Here is an 18,691-nt window from a genome sequence, read left to right as displayed (position 1 = left end):
TTTAATCTCCAGTTGTTGTTTTTTTAGCTAGTCCTGTCTGTGATTAAACATTTTTGCCAATTTTAAACTAATTTTTTTTACAGATGTGTGTGAACACCTCTCTAGGTCAGTCTCCCATCTGCATCCCTAAACAGGGGAGGTCATCTGCCAATTATTGGCAACTGCAAACCAATTGTTTCACACAGATTGTTCCAATCACAATTAATTGTTGCATATATGTATATATATCTCTGTAGTGGACATTTGTATGTGAGCTATGACCAATTGCTAAGGGAGCGTGTAACGCATTAGGGGTAATGCTGTTCCCCTCTATTTGTGTATTTGAAAAAAAAATATGGACTTGCTGAAATAAAGGAGATTTTACTGGATGTGCGGCCAACCAGAATTCTTTTTTGCTCATTTAAATTTTTTTATAAAAAAAAATAATGATTTATATGGGATTGTATTTATTTATTTATTTTTTGGTTGAACTAGATGGACTTGTGTCTTTTTTCAACCTGACTAGCTATGTAACTATGACATTTTAGCTGCCTGTATTTCTGGGCCTACTGGACACTTTGACATCTCGTCTTTACTAAAGGTGATATCTGCTTACAAATTTTTCCCATTATGCTTGGTTTGAATTGTCCAATTTTGTGTTAGGACAAAATACATCTCTATTAAGTTCCACCCTTTAAAAATTCTAGTCGTTTGGGTCAAGAGAATAACAAAACAGAAGTGTAGTATTTTTTCCAATAAATGAGCATTCATTTGGGCTTTTTATTCTATATATACCTTTTTATATTAGCCCAACCACTCTAGTACTTGAGCAACTGTAAAGAACCAACGTATACAAATTTACAGATTGTTATGCAATAATATAATAAACTCATTAAAGTCCTGTTTGGACACATTGGTGACTTAAACCTAACTTAACTATAGGTCGTTGCTCAAATAAAAGGCAAGTAGTGATTAACTACAGAGAGTTCTGCAAATTGTTTACGGAGGAGCATACAGCTCTGAGCAAAACATTACATATTTTCTATTACCATTCTATGAATTCTATGAGCTGACTTTAGATATGACAGATAATAACCTAAAGGTTAAGCTTAATCTTCAGAGAAAGGCGTAAAATGGATAATGGTTTGGCAAACAAACACAAGTACTCTAGCTTTCTGCAGTTGTTGCATAAAGTAGAGCACAGGACAAAAGTCAGAATTTATTACCTTCATCTCTTTTGCGTTTGTTATTCTCAGCATTAGATGATGTAATTCCCAGAATTCCACTGATTGAGTAAGAAGAACCTGCTGAGTCTGTGCTTACTGAGGAGACCTGAGTCACTGATCCAGTTGAAGCTGAAAGGAGCACAAATAAAACAAATTATACCAGCTCCAAAATGGAATATTAGGTCTACGTAACCAATTATTTTATACTTAGGAGTTATCGTATGCAAACATGTTCACAGATGGAATCTTGTTTTTAAATGTGCCTGAAAGAAGAACTGTTGTTGTTGCACACTGCAACCAATCAGAATAATTTTTATTCTGCCAGAGTGGTATTGATTAGGAATAAAATAATTTTATTTATACCCACTAGGTACCATGTACAAAAATAACTGAGGAATAAACAGTCTGTGTTGTCTATGTACCACCTATGAATCCTTGCAGCGCTTTACTGACTGAAAGGCAGTTTATCTGTTGGAGACAGCATTCATGACTCTTATGCCGCATACACACGATCAGAATTTCTGATGAAAAAAGTCAGACAGAATTTTTTCACCGGATATTCTGGCCGTGTGTGTGCCCCATCAGAGTTTTTCCTTCAGAAATTCCGACGGACTTAGAAAGAGAACATGCTCAGAATCAAGTCGACGCATTCTCGGAAGCATTGAACTTAATTTTTCTCGGCTCGCCGTAGTGTTGTACGTGACTTGTGACTTACAACAGGTGTGGTAGAACTGCATTGGCCAGCTATTCAAGCAAAATGCCTTATCTCCGACTTGATCGGCCGCGGAAGTGTGTGCTGAAAAAAAGTATTGCACGCATTACTTTTTTTCAGAGCAGCACAATGTGGTGCAATCTATCGCCTTGCTCTGTGCTGCAGTCCATAGAACCTAATGAAATGTCACTGTGTGACAGTTCAATAAAGCTAATTTAAAAAAAGTAAACAGTGCTATGCACCATGATCGACACATCACAACTGCTGTCATCCTACTGCAGACCAGCAGCTGGGTTCTAATGCAGCCGCTGGTATGAACAGCCCTAACACTGTACAGTAAAATATATATTTGCCTAAGACTGCTTACAGATTTGGTATCAGCCTTATTTATACTTTACTTTTAAAACTTTATGTATTCTGTATTTATTCAGAAACATCTCTTTATTTTTAAATATCTGCAATCACTTTTGAAAACACAGAAATACATTTTATAATTTTCTTTTAACCAATTAGTTTGTTCTGTTCAGCAAAAAGTAAATATGTCGGGTGATAGTGCATATGGGCTGGTTAGAAGAAGTATGGCCAAAGCTCTTTTGGCCATACTTTGACTGTGATTCACAGGAGTGCACTTAGTTCTGCACTCTTGTGACCTTGATTCAGCCATCGCTATCAGATGATGTCACAGAGCTAGTTCAGGATCTGCAGGGAACCCTGACAATAATGTCAATAATGTCATGAATTGTGCAGATGCCTGACCAGCATGCTGGCTTAGACTCTCAGCGCGCCACTGAGAGTCTGAACCAGTCACTCCTGCCCCCTCCACAGCTCCAGTGAGTGCTGGAAGGGCAGAGCACAGAGCAGTGACTGACAGTTACCTGAAAACTGAGCGATCAGTGGTTTTTGATCACTCAGTTTTCAGTCTTAGATGCGGCAAGGGACAGCAGCATTGGATTGAGGCTGCATCCCCTAGGTGAGTAGGAATGTTTATTTATTTTTTTAAACCTTGCACTTCTCTTTTTATAAAGGAGATGAGAATTAAATATTCACTACGATTATCTATTCATCTTAAAAGGATCTGCGCATGATTGGGTGTTTAAAGTAAATAGGAATTTGCTTTCACATGCTTTAAAAATCAAAAGAATATTCAGCCTCATAGTCTATTGTAGTCTTTGCAAGCAATTTGCCCACTTTAAGTATCACTTATCTATGCATGTGGATGACAACCTTTCTTTTCTCTATGGAGAAAAGGGAATATCTCACCACATGTACCCTGCAATCACCTTTCAGCTATTTAAAAAAAAAAAAAGTCTAGAAGAGTTCAAAGATTTACAAATGTAGTGCTCACCCCCCAGACGTACTGCTGAGAATAGACAAGTTCTCCCATAATAGTGCAGAGGCTTCCAGTCACAAGCACAGTTCCATGCACATGGACAATACTGTCTCAGTCTAGGGGAAGTCTTTTTAGAATTTATTGATGAATAACTTGAAACAGTAAATGAAATAAGGGGTTCAGGATTCTCAAAAATGATTAATAGAAGGAAATTTTTCTAGAACAAATCCTTACAGCTGCAGACACACATTAAAGTTCCACATTAGGTCTTACTCCAGGCAGATAAAAGACTTCTCCAGAGCAGGACCTCAGAACAGTGCCATTTAGCAAAAGCCTTTTAGTGATATTCTCCAGGCCCTCATCCCAGCACCTGCTGAGGCCCACACTGCAATTCTTTAGCACACTCTAGCCGCCTCCCAAGGTGCAGCAGCCATAGGAGAATAAGAACCATTCTAGCAGAGGGAAAACACTGCCCAGGCCTCCCAAACTGCCCATTTATCACCTCCCCAGCCACCTTCTTCACGCCCCTCTTCCTGGGATTGGCTGAGGCATGATAAATATTCATAACTGGATATATGACTTTCCCTGCCTTATGTTTTGAAACATTCTCCCAGAAGCAGATAGGATAAATCAAACACCCAGCTCAGGAAGACCTGACCAAACAGAAACAATAGATCACTGCTCCAGTGACTACAGTGATGACAAAAAACTACATTTAAACTAACCTAACTGGAGCAGGGAGCTACACAAAGGTGATTGGGTAACATGACCCAGGTATACTAGCTGAGTTTTATATAACAGATAAATAAAGAATATCTATCCAAGATAATCATTGGTGGGGGAGGGAAGAGGTAAACAGGTCAGAAGTGTTCCATGCATGCACAGTCATTTATTGATCTGAACATTTTCAGCAGATAATGCACAATCATCTTTTGTCATTAGAGGACCTGTAGACATGGGGCAGCTACCTGGGATGAGACATTAGATGCATTTTGTTTTCTTTTTTTCTTTGTAAATGACCCCAAATAACACTTTCTTCATCTTTTCTTATAATTGAATGTTCTGTCCTAGTATAATGCCAGTATAGCACTAAGAAAGAAAATGTGTGCTGCAAATAGTACACTAACAAACAAGAGTAATATTGAGGTGGTATAGTACACAATGCTGAAAAACTGGACTTGCAACCCTATATTATACTTACAACCCAACAACAAAACTTCTAGGATTCAAACACAACCTATTTCTGAGAGTCCAACTAATATCATTTGGTCCTTCAGAAAGGCAGGGAGGGAGCAAAATAAAGAATAAAAAATGAAGTTCAATTGGATTAAATTAAACTAAATTGGACTAAATTACTAAATGAGAATCTTTACAAAATAAGTTGTATGAATATTTACATTGATTAGCCAGTCATGTAATATTTATTTGTTAAGATTATCAATACCTTTAGTTAATCAGCCCCAAGATACATTCACTAAGAGATCAACTAGAGAAAATTGAAATCTGATTGTTGGCTGTGAGTGCACATTGAGCTTATTTATAAATGTTTGCACTACCTTACTGAATAAGATCTTTTGCGTTTACACCATATGGTTTTTGTATTGCCTCCCCAAATTCACTTAGGTCCCCTCCCATAATCCAAAATTAGACCAGTATGTTAACCTCCCTGGCGGCATGATTCTTTCAGAAAAAACATGCTGAAAGCGGTACCATTATTTGCAAGGAAATTTGGCGTTTTATATTGTAGGTCTGTAATTTTTAGAAATAACTCACTTAAATCTGACCAAACAAGATTCTAATAGGCATCCCGTGTATTACATTTTTTTAAAAACAAAATTATAAATTATAATATAATAAATAATTATAAATAATTATAACAAATAATAATATAATTATAATAAAAATTATTCAATAATGTAATCAAATTAAAATCACTGAAATTTGCTCAGTTGCAGAATTGTTGCTGTCATTATTTTTTTTTTTTTATGACGAATTTCCCCACAAATCGCTATCGCACAATTCTGCAAGTGATTATAATTTATTATCGCTGTTTTTTAGCTGATCTAAAACTATTTTTGACATAAAGGGACACTTTTGGTTGCTATGGACAATCTACAGTTTGCAGGGAGAAAAAAAGGTTTTTATTATATAAAATGACATGCAGGACACTGGGCAGACCACTAGGGACAGGGGGGGTGTGTTTTTTTTACATACAGTACTGTAATCTATAAGATTACAGTATACTGTATGTAATGTGTTTGTTTACGTTTTTGAATTTGGCGCCGTTCTCCGTCCCCGTGCGTCGTAACGTCGCAGGGAACGGAGATCGGCGTCACACGGAGGCACTATGTGAATCGAGCGAGGTCCCGCTCGCTCACACAGCGCGGTGGCATCGCTGGATCCAGGGACAAGGTAAGTAAAAAGTGCCTGTGGATTCAGCGAGGCGAGCCGAGACTGACTCGGGGTTACCGATAGTAGCAGGAAAATCTAACCCCGAGTCAGTCTCGGGAAGACCGCCAGGGAGGTTAATAAGCTTTCTCTTCAACTAGTCCTAGTGTGTGTATAACTATAGTAGAAACAACTAGCTCCACTGTGACAGAGACTTAGGTTCTCTATCTAGGGATATACTCTCAATATAATCAGCTCTATAAAAAAAAAAGAAACAATGCAATCTGAATGCCAGCAAATATATTGTTTTCCTTTACAACATAGAAGTTGAAAAGCAACTACAATTTTTTTCTGTGTGGAATTTTTATAGAAATGCAACATATTCAGGTAAATTCTATGCACATAGCCAAAAAAAGAACAATATTCTGCTAATGGCACAGGTCAGGTCCCTTGTAAAATGACAGTTATTAAAGAACAAGTATACTTCCATTAAAGTATACTAACCTATCCTCCCTGGAGGTTCTTGGGAGGCAGCCCTATAAAACTCAATGACTGCTTACTGAACAGGAGCATTCCAGTGTCAAAAGTTTCTGTTTGTGTTCAAACATGAGACATATGGCATGGCACTTCACAGATTAATGCATAAAATCTGTCTATAGGGAAAAAACTGACACTTCCTGTGAATAAACGATATATTCCACAGTCCCTGGGTCTCTCAGTCTAGTGCTCTACAGGGGAGAGCTAAACAGTAACTAGATCTGATACAGACACAAACAGGCAATGCATTCACAAAGAGATTGTAATGTTGAAGTATTGAAATATTAGTACTCCCACATTTGTGATACAACACGTAGGAAATGGCAGAGCAAGAATTGAATACTGTGTGACCTGGAATAATAAGCTACCTGGTCCTTTAGCGAATAGGCACCAGCTAGGTGAATGAATACATGGACATATGGGAACTAATCAGCCATGACACTACAAACTGCAACCACAACATGTGAGCCCATCATTACAAGGAAGGAAAACAAACAACACATGGAATATAATTCAATAACTTGGGGGGGAAAAAGGACTAACCAAATTGTTATGCCAAAATCCCTACAAACGCCAATGGGACATTTTAGGTAAATACCATTTATAATGTCTAACAAAATGTATATTTTTATTTTAACATCATAAAAAAATAAGCCATAATCACAATCAAAACCACATAATGGCTGACATTTGGTACATCATAACAACTATTTATACTTTATACAGCATGTAGTATACCCAAAATTTAACCCGGAGGGGAACATATGAACACTACTTTGAACTTGATTTTTCTGTACATATCACAAAGTCCTATGTAAAAAAGTAAGTCGATGTAAAAATATAAATTTTATGCGGCACAATACAGGGTCCCAAATGGAGATGTTTTGTATGCAGGGAATATAGCTTTACTAATATCTAGTTACAACATTAACCACCGTTAATGCTTTTAAGAGAATCTCACCTAGATGCTGTTATATAAAGTTGATGTTTAGGGCAGACCAAGGCTGTCTTCTTGAAGTAAGTAGACAGCTGGCTCATTGATGCACATGGGGTGCGAGGCTTGTCTGTGTATTCCAATACAATAGAAAAGCTACTGTAGCTCAAATTGCTGAAAAAGTTGATGCTGGCTCCAATTGAACACACACAGAACACAGTCCATCGCAGTTTGTTGCATAGGGGAGCTGAGTAGCCACAGACCGGTCAGGGTGCCTAAGCTGACCCATGTCCACAGCCAAAAGTGCATACAATGGGCATGTGAGCATCAGAATTGGACCATAGAGTAGATGGTCTGGTCTGATGAATTCAAGAATGATTTGAGGAGCACAATAATAATAAGTTCTCCAAATTTCCAAATTGAGCATCTGTAGGATGTGCTGAAAAAACAATTCTGATCCATGGAGGCCCCAAATGACAACTTACAGGACTTAAAGGATCTGCCACTGACAGCATGGTACCAAATACCACAGCATACCTGCAGACATCTAGTAGTGTTCATGCCTCTACGGGTTAGGGTGGGTGGTCTTAACATTATGAGTGATCAGTGTATATACATACTGTATATATATTTAGAAAATACATACTAAAAAGCTCAGGATAGTTTTGAAGAGTAGGCTTTTCCAGTGTATGTATCCTTTAACCCAGTGGTTCTCAACCTGGGGGTCGGGGCCCCCTCAGGGGTCAAATTATGATTTGCCAGGTTTCATCGAATCATGGGCTGTTCCTGAAGCCTGCACCACTCTCCCAGCCTTTTTGTGACCGCACAACAGGGCTGTTCCTGAAGCCCACGGCCGCCCACTTAGCTTCTTCGCAACCACCCATTCAGTTTATGGCATGGCTGGGGGGCAGAGACTAGAGGTCAGCTGACTGGTGAGGAATATGAAGTAGGAGGGGCTGGAGGAGACCCTATCTCCTGATTTCAGCATAGGTGTCACTGCTACGAGAAACCACAAAGTGGGATACACAGTGAGTAACACTACCTGTGATTATAGTTGCCATTAAAAGTCCCCACTACCGTTTTCAGATCAGCAGAGGACCTTGATCAAGAGCACCTAAGTTGGCCAATCAGAATTCCCCCCAGCACTGCCACTCATCCCATTCCCCCCCACCAAAGAGTAAGAGAAGGAATAAAGATAGAGAATACATGGAAGGGAGAGGAAAAGAGGGTGAGGAACAAAGAAAAAGGGAGAGAAAGAACAAGAAAAGGGGCTAGAGAGAGGGATGGGGGGAAAAAATAAAAAAATTAGGATAGAGAGAGATAAAGGGCAAAGAAAGGAGAACAAAGAGAGAGGTACATCCTAAAATGTACCATAATGGGTTTCAATACTGTACGAGTGGAAAGGACCCAGGGAGAGCCAAATGTCCATGGGTTAGGGGCGCAAATTACCTGTCTTGCCTTGGGTGCCAACAACCCACGCTACAAAAATAATTTTATCAACGGGTCACGGCACTTGCAAGGTTAAGAACCCCTGCTTTAACCACTTATTGCCCCGCCACAGTACATTTAATGTGGTAGGGTGGCAGCTGCAGGCTCAGAACTATGTATATATTTCCAAATCTGCACCATAACGGTAATGCCTATAAAATATTTATGCGCTATTTCTAATCACCTGAAAATTCAGCATCTTTATCTAATAAAACCTTTTTCCCCCCAAAGCATTTCTGGATTGTGGTATTCTTCCACAGGCCAAACTATACATTCTTTTTAAGTTTTACCACAATATAAATTATTCAAGCTTTACGTCATATTTCAAAAGAGAGTTGTAGTATAAACATGGAATTGGAAGGCACATAAACTGAATAACAATGTAAACTACACACGCTAAAAGTAAATTTCAACCAATGTACTTAAGTATGAGCCTTTGGCTAAGTCTGAGCACAAATGAATATACTACAGGCTGGTGTCTGAAATAGAAAACATCTTCCATCAGTGAACATCATATAGAAAGCTAGCAGGTGGAATTTTATAAAGTAGCAACAAATTCTATTTTCCCCTTTCGAGCAGATCTTTGAGTCAGAAGGATAACTAACTAAGGTATTGCTTCAGTGAGCCCTTTGTACAAAACTCCTCATTGCTGACCCTGGTATGTCTCCAAAGGGAGCAACAAATAAGTCTTTGGCACAACACAGAATTTTAAATAGGATGAAGGTATAAATCCTCCATCCTTATGGGGAAACCCTTTTAAGAAGGATTACCGAGACAAAACTGCATTGTAATGATGTGTGATCACCAATTTGCATCTATAAAGAGGACTAAAGTTAAGAGAATATCTGGACCAACTTGTATAATCTTGCCGTCATTCCACTGCCTTGGTAAATTGTTTAAAACAGATTTGTTTAAAGCAACAGTTTATACATCCGCATTCCCTGTCTGCCCTTTCAGTAGTGTAATTAAAGTAGAGTACTAAAAGTGGTCCATATTTACAAAGATATTTAAGATGGCAGAAGAGTGAATTTAAAGGGATCATACAGACAAGTGCTAAAACTCTGTGTTATCAATACTAATACATTTTACACAAATTAACGTTATTACTTAGTTAAAAAACATTAATTACAATTTTAATGAACATTAATTTAAAATAAGTTATGTATAAGATAGGGCTGCAGGTGTTAACAGAATAAGTGTAACTGCACAAAAAGTGCAGTTAAACTTTAAAGACTGAACAGTAGTTACGTAGGAACAAGATTTTTTTCCCCCTTTTTGGCTTTAATATCTGCTGAGACTTCACCAAGAAAATTCCGTTAACTTTTAGTTTCAACATGTTTACTGACGCATTAAGTGAGGAGAAATTAAGTGATCCTGAGGTCAAATCAAACATCCAACCTGTGAAGGACCAGTTCTGCTACACATGATTGGCTGTTTTAATTTAAAGCAAAATTAAACTGCATCTGATCACCACAAACCAAAAATGCTATTTTATATATATTGTTGATATTCAAAACAAACTCATCCATCCATCCATGTCTCCATGATTTATATTGTTAATAAATCACTTTGAAAAACACCCAGCCATCTTGAGTAAGGGCAGATGATTCATGTAGCATTTATTTCCTGAAGTCCATCTGCGCTTAGCTCAGGCACGTAGGTAGGATGGTGTGTTTAGTTAAGAAAGCCCTTCCCTCCTCCTTCAGATGAAAAAACAACAACCCATGAAGACTGAGATATATGACATAATATATCTAGGGAGCAACTGAAGAAAAAGGTTAAACCAAAAAAAATTGCATACCTTTATATCTATTTACCAATGCTAGCAGCATAAGGATTAAAAATGGGTTATGATGGTTAAAAGTATAGGTCCAGTCTTCACTATACCTCACCTTCGTTGTACCATATTCCCTGATACCCAATGATCACTAATGATTTGTGACACCTTGATTAGATTATCCAGGATTGCCAACTGTCTTTATATTTGAGTTTAACCACTTCAGGTCCCCCCCATAGTCATATGACATCCTGAGCTTCCCGGCCGTCTAAGGGGCGCGCTCCTGCGGCATCACTCGGGACCCGGTGCGCGTGCCTGGTGGCCGAAATGTCTGCCAGGCACCCGCGATTGCCCGCAGTCACGGCAGGACTGTGGATCTGTGTGTACAAACACACAGATCCATGTCCTGTCAGAGGTGAGGAGACTGATGTGTGTTCCCAGTACAAAGCAACACACATCGGTCTCCTCCCCTTGTGAGTCCCCTCCCCCTACAGTTAGAATAACACATTAGGGAACATATTAACCTCTTTGGCGCCCCCTAGTGTTAACCCCTTCCCTGCCAGTCACATTTACACAGTAATTAGTGCAGTTGTATAGCACTAATCGCTGTATAAATGTGAATGGTCCCAAAAATGTGTCAAAAGTGTCCAATATGTCCATCGCAATGTCACGATCACAATAAAAATCGCAGATCGCCGCCAATACTAGTAAAAAAATAAAATAAAAATAAAACTATATTTTGTAGACGCTATAACTTTTGTGCAAACCAATCAATATACGCTTATTGCGATTTTTTTACCAAAAATATGTAGAAGAATACGTATCAGCCTAAACTGTGGAAAAATTTTGTTTTTATAGATTTTTGGGGATATTTATTATAGCAAAAAGTAAAAAATATAGAACTTTTTTCAAAATTGTCACTCTATTTTTGTTTATATATCAACAAATAAAAACCGCAGAGGTGATCAAAAACCACCAAAAGAAAGCTCTATTTGTGGGGAAAAAAGTCAGTAAATTTTGTTTGGAAGCCACGTCGCACGACCACGCAATTGTTAGTTAAATCGACGAAGTGCCGAATTGCAAAAAGTGCTCTGGTCAGGAAGGGGGTAAATTATTCAGGGGCTGAAGTGGTTAAAGAGTATTTAACATATTTAATCGAAACAGTCAAAAGAATTTTTTTTTTTTTTATTTAATTTTTATGACATATGTTTTGTTCATGTTACATAAATAGTATTAAATTCAAACATTCATTTCTAAGACTTTGTTGTATGTACTGTAGGTTTGTTGGAGCCACACCAAATTGATCAAATCATTTTGGAAGTTTGTTGCTTTACTTTACATGATACTAAATAGTTTTCTTAAATTCTGTATTCAAAATTATGTTTTTTCAAGTAGAAGACCTAAAGTCTATCAATTCAAGTCAGGTTCATTTTTTTTAAATGTTTAAAAACTTCTCCCACCTCTCTACTCAAGAGTGTAACTGCACAAAGAACAGGCAGGACTTGATGATGGAAAGAGGAGCCGAGCGCATTTAAACTACTTACTGGCTAATGATGCATAAAATGTTATGAATAAGTATCTATTTTTTGATTTATTACTTTAATTATCCAACATACCATGGTCCCCCGTTAGCGTTTTTGGTGTAGATTTCAATTTTCTGTCTCAGGGTAAAATCTATTTATCATAATAATCAGTAAAATACAAAACCTTTTAACAGTATTTATAAAATTAATTTACCATGTTCAGCCCCTGGAGAATGACAAAGGAGTTATATTAGTATGTGCATGCTGAAGTATTTTATGTAAAATTATCTATCCGTACGAATAATTACAACTTCTTAAGACATTCATTTTTTTCTGTACTCAAAAGATATGTTCTCACCTATGCTGTGGTTTGATGGTGGTACTTGCTGGTTTGTGGGCTGTTGCACTTTTGTTCGGATGATCCTGCATTGAAGTGAAGGATACAAAGTTACATTTAGCGCCAACCTTAAATTAAAGTAATAAAAGCTGAATATGAATAAGATTAATTCAAATAAAGTACTATTGTAATTCAACCTTTCTGATCATACAGTGGGGATCGAAAGTTTGTGCACCCCAGGTAAAAATTTGTATTAATGTGCATAACGAAGCCAAGGAAAGATGGAAAAATCTCCAAAAGGCATCAAATTACAGATTAGACATTCTTATAATACGTCAAAAAAAGTTAGATTTTATTTCCATCATTTACACTTTCAAAATTACAGAAAACAAAAAAATGGTGTCTGCAAAAGTTTGGGCACCCTGCAGAATTTATAGCATGCACTGCCCCCTTTGCAAAGCTGAGACCTGCCAGTGTCATGGATTGTTCTCAATCATCATCTGGGAAGACCAGGTGATGTCAATCTCAAAGGTTTTAAATGCCCAGACTCATCTGACCTTGCCCCAACAATCAGCACCATGGGTTCTTCTAAGCAGTTGTCTAGAAAACTGAAAATAGTTGACGCTCACAAAGCTGAAGAAGGCTATAAGAAGATAGCAAAGCGTTTTCAGATGTCAATATCCTCTGTTCGGAATGTAATTAAGAAATGGCAGTCATCAGGAACAGTGGAAGTTAAAGCAAGATCTGGAAGACCAAGAAAATATCAGACAGAACAGCTCGCAGGATTGTGAGAAAAGCAATTCAAAACCCACGTTTGACTGCACGATCCCTCCAGAAAGATCTGGCAGACACTGGAGTTGTGGTACACTATTTCACTATAAAGAGATACTTGTACAAATATAGTCTTCATGGAAGAGTCATCAGAAGAAAACCTCTTATACGTCCTCACCACAAAAATCAGCGTTTGAACTTTGCAAATGAACATATAGACAAGCCTGATGCATTTTGGAAACAAGTTCTGTGGACCGATGAGGTTAAAATATAATTTTTTGGCCGGAATGAGCAAAGGTACATTTGGAGAAGAAAGGGCACAGAATTTAATGAAAAGAACCCCTGTCCAACTGTTAAGTATGGGGGTAGATCAATCATGCTTTGGGGTTGTATTGCAGCCAGTGGCATAGGGAACATTTCACGAGTAGAAGGAAAAATGGATTCGATAAAATTTCAGCTAATTTTGGATGGCAACTTGATGCCATCTGTGAAAAAGCTGAAGTTAAAGAGAGGATGGCTTCTACAAATGGATAATGATCCTAAACACACCTCAAAATCCACAGGGGATTACATCAAGAGGCGTAAACTGAAGGTTTTGTCATGGCCTTCACAATCTCCTGACCTCAACATAATTGAAAATCTATGGATAGACCTTAAAAGAGCAGTGCGTGACAGACAGCCCAGAAATCTCAAAGAACTGGAAGACTTTTGTTAGGAAGAATGGGCAAAGATACCTCAAACAAGAACTGAAAGACTCTTGGCTGGCTACAAAAAGCGTTTACAAGCTGTGATACTTGCCAAAGGGGGCAGTACAAGATATTCACTCGCAGGGTAACCAAACTTTTGCAGACACCAGTTTTCTGTAATTTTGAAAGTGTAAATGATGGAAATAAAATCTAACTTTTTTTGACATATTATAAGAATGTCTAATCTGTAATTTGATGCCTTTTGGAGATTTTTCCATCTTTCCTTGGCTTCGTTATGCACATTAATACAAATGTTTACCTGGGGTGCCCAAACTTTCTATCCTCACTGTATACTACAGATCGCTAATGAATATCATGTTTGATTTGAACAGTGATATCTTTACAATTTAGCCATGATAAGACAGTATAAGACCACTCAAGCATAATTTTTGTTCATCAGCTGCTTGTATGATTTTGTAGTTGAATCTGTTAGGTCCTTGGCACACATAGGCGGTCCATTTTGGTTCATTTAGTGCAAGTGCCTGTTATGTCATTCGTTAATGTTCACTCAGTTAGGGTAGCCCATTTTTTGAACGGGCTACCAATGAACCACTATGGATCAAAAATCAGACCTTCTGTATTTTTTTGTAATGCAGTGTGCTGCAAATCAGGGTGCATTGCTTTAGTGTATTATAGTGCCATTAGTTGTATTCCGATGCTCAAACCCAAGTAACATGCATGTCACCACAATTAATAGGTATGTCTGGGTCCTTAAAGGCTTAAAACTCTGAAGCACTTGCAGGAATTTATGACAAAGAGTGATCATTGTGTGCATGTGACAACAATATCACACATTCTCCACAAATGTGACTTGTATGGGGGGGGGGGGTTGTAAGAAAAAAGCCACTTCTCAAGAAAGGCCACATGCAGTCATGACTGAGCTTTGCCAAAATGCACTTTGAAAATTCTGAGGCCACATGGAAAAACGTGTCATGGTCACATGAGACTAGAATTGACTTCTTTGGCCTCAACACTAAACGTTATGTCTGGTGGAAATCCAATACAGCCCACCATCCAAATAACGCCATTCCTACAGTAAAGCATATAGGTGGCAATATCCTGTTATGTGGATGTTTCTCTGCAGCAGGAACTGGAGCACTTGTCAGGACAGAAGGAAAAATTGATGGGGCAAAATACCGTCATATTCTTGAGGGAAAATCTGCTGCCCTCTGCCAGAAAGTTGTTAATGAGAAGAAGGTTTACCTTCCAACATGACAATGACACAAAGCACACAGCAAAAATGACCACACAGTGGTTGAAGGAGAAATAGGTGAATGTCATTGCATGGCTTAGTCAGAGCCCAGACTTAAACCCCATTGAAAATCTATGGCATGTCTTGAAGACTGCAGTCCACAAACGGTCACCATCAAATTTAACTGAACTTGAGCAGTTCTGCAAAGAAGAGTGGGCAAATATTGCAAAGAGTAGATGTGCAAAGTTAGTGGAGACATATCCCAACAGACTAAAGGCTGTAATTAAAGTAGAAGTCCAGCCTAACACTAAAATCCCTACATCTACAGACATCCACAATCTGGCCCTATAAAGAAGAAATCTTTATACATACCTTTTTTTTAAGCCGGTCTGGTCTCCAGTGGCAGAAGCTCTGCAGAGGACATAGCCGACAACAGCTGTGAAATGAATGGCGAGTGACGTCACCCATAGACTTACAACGGGGCTTCTGTTGTCGGATGGGTCCTCTGCACCCGCCTCCACAGCGAAGCCAGAGCTGACAGCTCAGCATGGGATCAGGCCCTTTTGGCTTCAAAAAAGGTGTACATACTGATTTCTTCTTTACAGGGCTAGATAGGTTAGTGTTAGATCGTGAATGTCTGTAGATGCAGGGATTTTAGTGTTAGGGGGGACTTCTACTTCAAAGTAAAAGGTGGTTCAACTAAATACTGACACAAGGCATCTTGGATGTTATAAGCTGCACTGAGTAAATGCAGCTGGATAAATCAAAAACCGGGTCTGTCTTCATTTCAGGCTGCAAAGCAAAATAAATTGATTATTTTAATGAGGGGTGATTCTTTTCTTTACCCATTGTAAATACTGATACCAAGGGCTCCTGAAATTAAATGATCTGTCTGTGTAGGACAACCTTTTAATAACACGACAACACAAATATAGTAAAATAGAAAACACAAATAACATGCAAAATTTAAGCTATTATTTGTGTCAAAGTGAAAGAATTGAATGTGACATTCATTCACTGCAAGCGAATCATTCCCTGTAAACTAAGGCCTCGTACACACGATCAGTTAACCAGAGGACAACGGTCTGATGGACCGTTTTCATTGGTTAAAACTGATCGTGTGTGGGCCCCATAGGTTGCTTAACCAACAGTTAAAAAAAGCCAACTTGCTTTAAATTTAACCAATGGATTCCTAACCGATAGGTCAAAACCGATCGTTAGTAGGCAGGACCATCGGTTAAAAATCCACGCATGCTCAGAATCAAGTCGACGCATGCTTGGAAGCATTGAACTTCATTTTTTTCAGCACGTCATTGTGTTTTACGTCACCGCGTTCTGACACGATCGGTTATTTAACCGATGGTGTGTGGGCGCGACGGACCATCAGTCAGCTTCATCGGTTAACCGATGACAACGGTCCTTCAGACCGTTCTCATCGGATGGACTGATCGTGTGTACGAGGCTTAAAACACATGTAGGAAGATATACCTTCAGTAAATGGATGGTGAACGCAACATTGTTGGCTTTGTAGCTGTAACTAAAACTAAATTATAAATCCCTAAATAATACAAATAACACATACAGTATTGATGAATAGCAGCAGATGTTCACCTCCAATATACTATTAAAATGTTAATATTCTTTTTCAGCGTTTGATTGTAATATTGTTTCAGGAGTTGACATTTGACAGCTAATGGTAACACAGACATATCTGGCTGAAGTGTAAAAATAGAAATCATATTGATTGAACCAGCTCCCAGCTTATATGATAATAGCTCAGAATACTAAATTGTGATATTTTATTTGTTGACGTGTATCTAAAGAATTATGCAGCCCATTTCTAAACTCCCATAAAAAGGATACATTCTCCCTCTAATCTGTTCAGAAAATTAGTTCCGCGTAACAGTTAGGTTTAGTGTAAAATCATGCAGAACTTTGCAAAAACATTATATAAATAGAGTATGAGTAGATGTTTGATTCAGTGAAACTATGAAAATCAACCTAGAAATTGGTTTAAGAGTCACCGGAGTGTAGTGAAAGTGGTGATTTTACGCATCAAATGCAGCCAAGCAATCTGAATTATCCATAATACTGTGTTTATTTAAAATTGTAGGAGCCGCTAATGTTTTACACTTTTTATTTTTATTTGATGTTTATGGCTTTCACTGTCACTATGTTAAAAAAAAATGCTCTTCTGCAAGAACCCCCTCTAGTGTTAAATGATTGAAATTGCAGTGACTTTTCGAAAGTTGTAGCACAAGGGTTGGTTGAATGGCTGCTTATGAATCACATAAGGCTTGCTTTACTAAAGGCTGTTCACTATTTATTTTGCAAGGGCCTTTTCTCTTGGTTTAGTGAATGGAACTGACTTCATCCCTGTCCATCATCCAATCATGTGCAAGAAAACATCCTTTTTTTTCCTTGCACATCATTGGGTATTCTTTATAAAGTAAATTTTTTTTTACCACATCCACTATGCTGAAGGAAAATGCCTTGCCCATTGAGTTTGATGTAGGCAAATATCCTGTTTACTCTGCAAGGAAATTTGCCTTAGAGCTTAATGAATAAGATGAAGCTCTGCTGACTTCCATCATTAATTCATGTGCAAGAAAAAATGTTTTTTTTTTCCTTCCACTGGATTGGGTATTCTTTGCAAAATTAAGCTTTGCCACATTCACAAAATTCTGGGGAAAATTCTGTTGCAAAGTGCAACTTCTCTTGCCAAGGGAACAGCCTATGTGTCTTTAGTAAATCAACCTTATTGCATTGTTAAAAATATACTGAAGTGAGACATGATATGTTTTACATTTAAACTGCCTCAGGACATATAGCTAGATGAGTTTATTTTATTTTCATGCTGGCCTTCTTCTTTTTTTTAACCTGGCTTCCCCAACTAAGTAAATATATCCATATAGTTGTTGGTTTTCCCTTATTCTAAAATCTAACTGAGGCCTGTCATGCACGGAGAGAAATTCCTTCCTGCAACCACTGGTTGCAGGAAAGAAATTTGCATGATACCCCCATCAACACACACAGTGTTGATGAGGGATTCCCTCCTGCCAGCCCATTGTCCACTGGGGGATCAGGGAGGGTGGAGAAAGCCGTCCCCGCTGGGAGAAGACAGTGATTATTGCAAAAAAATCTGTCAGGCTGGTTGTACCCAAGTTGATCAATTGCGTAGCTTTGTCTGGCGAAACGCATTGACGTCACCAATGCCTGAGACGCCTCTTCAACATCCCCTAAAATATTGGCGAGCTTAAGGGGAGACTCCTTCAATTACAGTGCAGATCCAGCGGCTGTTTCGATGCATGCCGGTAAGACCGGCCCCTCCAGGCAGAGAACACAGTGACTGGTTTCTTGGACACTGATGGGTCGACCCTCATATTCCAGTAACCTGGACAATACCTCATACTGGGATCAATATGGAGCGTCGCATTTCATGTGGCGAAAAGTGCTGATGGTGATTGGCTGCAAGATTCATGCGGGAGTAGTAAAGTATCGTTCATGCCATTTGAGAGTGCTATGATTATACCCAGTGATAACATGGAATGACTTTACTTGTTGCCACTCAGTCCCAGCCTCTTCATTTCCTCTGCAGTATTGTAAGATCCCCACAGTGTATCTCAGCACCCTTGGTGACAGGTACTTAACTGCCATCCCCTTCAGCCAGTCACCTATGGTCCACGTGACGGTTACTAGTTCACTGACAGATGCTATTTTGCTCAATGAGACCAACTGCATTTCTATGGGC

General features: G+C 38.5%; 1 protein-coding gene across 2 annotated transcripts in view; it reads right to left on the bottom strand.

The window, feature by feature from the left end:
• The window catches only part of PAX5 (paired box 5), a 275,149-nt gene that overhangs the window by 187,361 nt on the left and 69,097 nt on the right, over window positions 1–18,691 (bottom strand). For both annotated transcript variants that reach the window (XM_040361643.1, XM_040361652.1), the window contains exons 4-5: window positions 12,253–12,317; window positions 1,206–1,334 (exon numbers count right to left, since the gene is read on the bottom strand). In XM_040361643.1, coding sequence (XP_040217577.1) covers window positions 1,206–1,334; window positions 12,253–12,317 — 194 coding nt within the window. The remainder of the gene's footprint in view (window positions 1–1,205; window positions 1,335–12,252; window positions 12,318–18,691) is intronic.

This window comes from Rana temporaria, chromosome 1, assembly GCF_905171775.1.
Source record: "Rana temporaria chromosome 1, aRanTem1.1, whole genome shotgun sequence".
NCBI classification, from domain to species: domain Eukaryota; kingdom Metazoa; phylum Chordata; class Amphibia; order Anura; family Ranidae; genus Rana; species Rana temporaria.
Note: the sequence above shows the minus strand (reverse complement) of the source record. Positions and strands in the feature narration are given on the sequence as shown.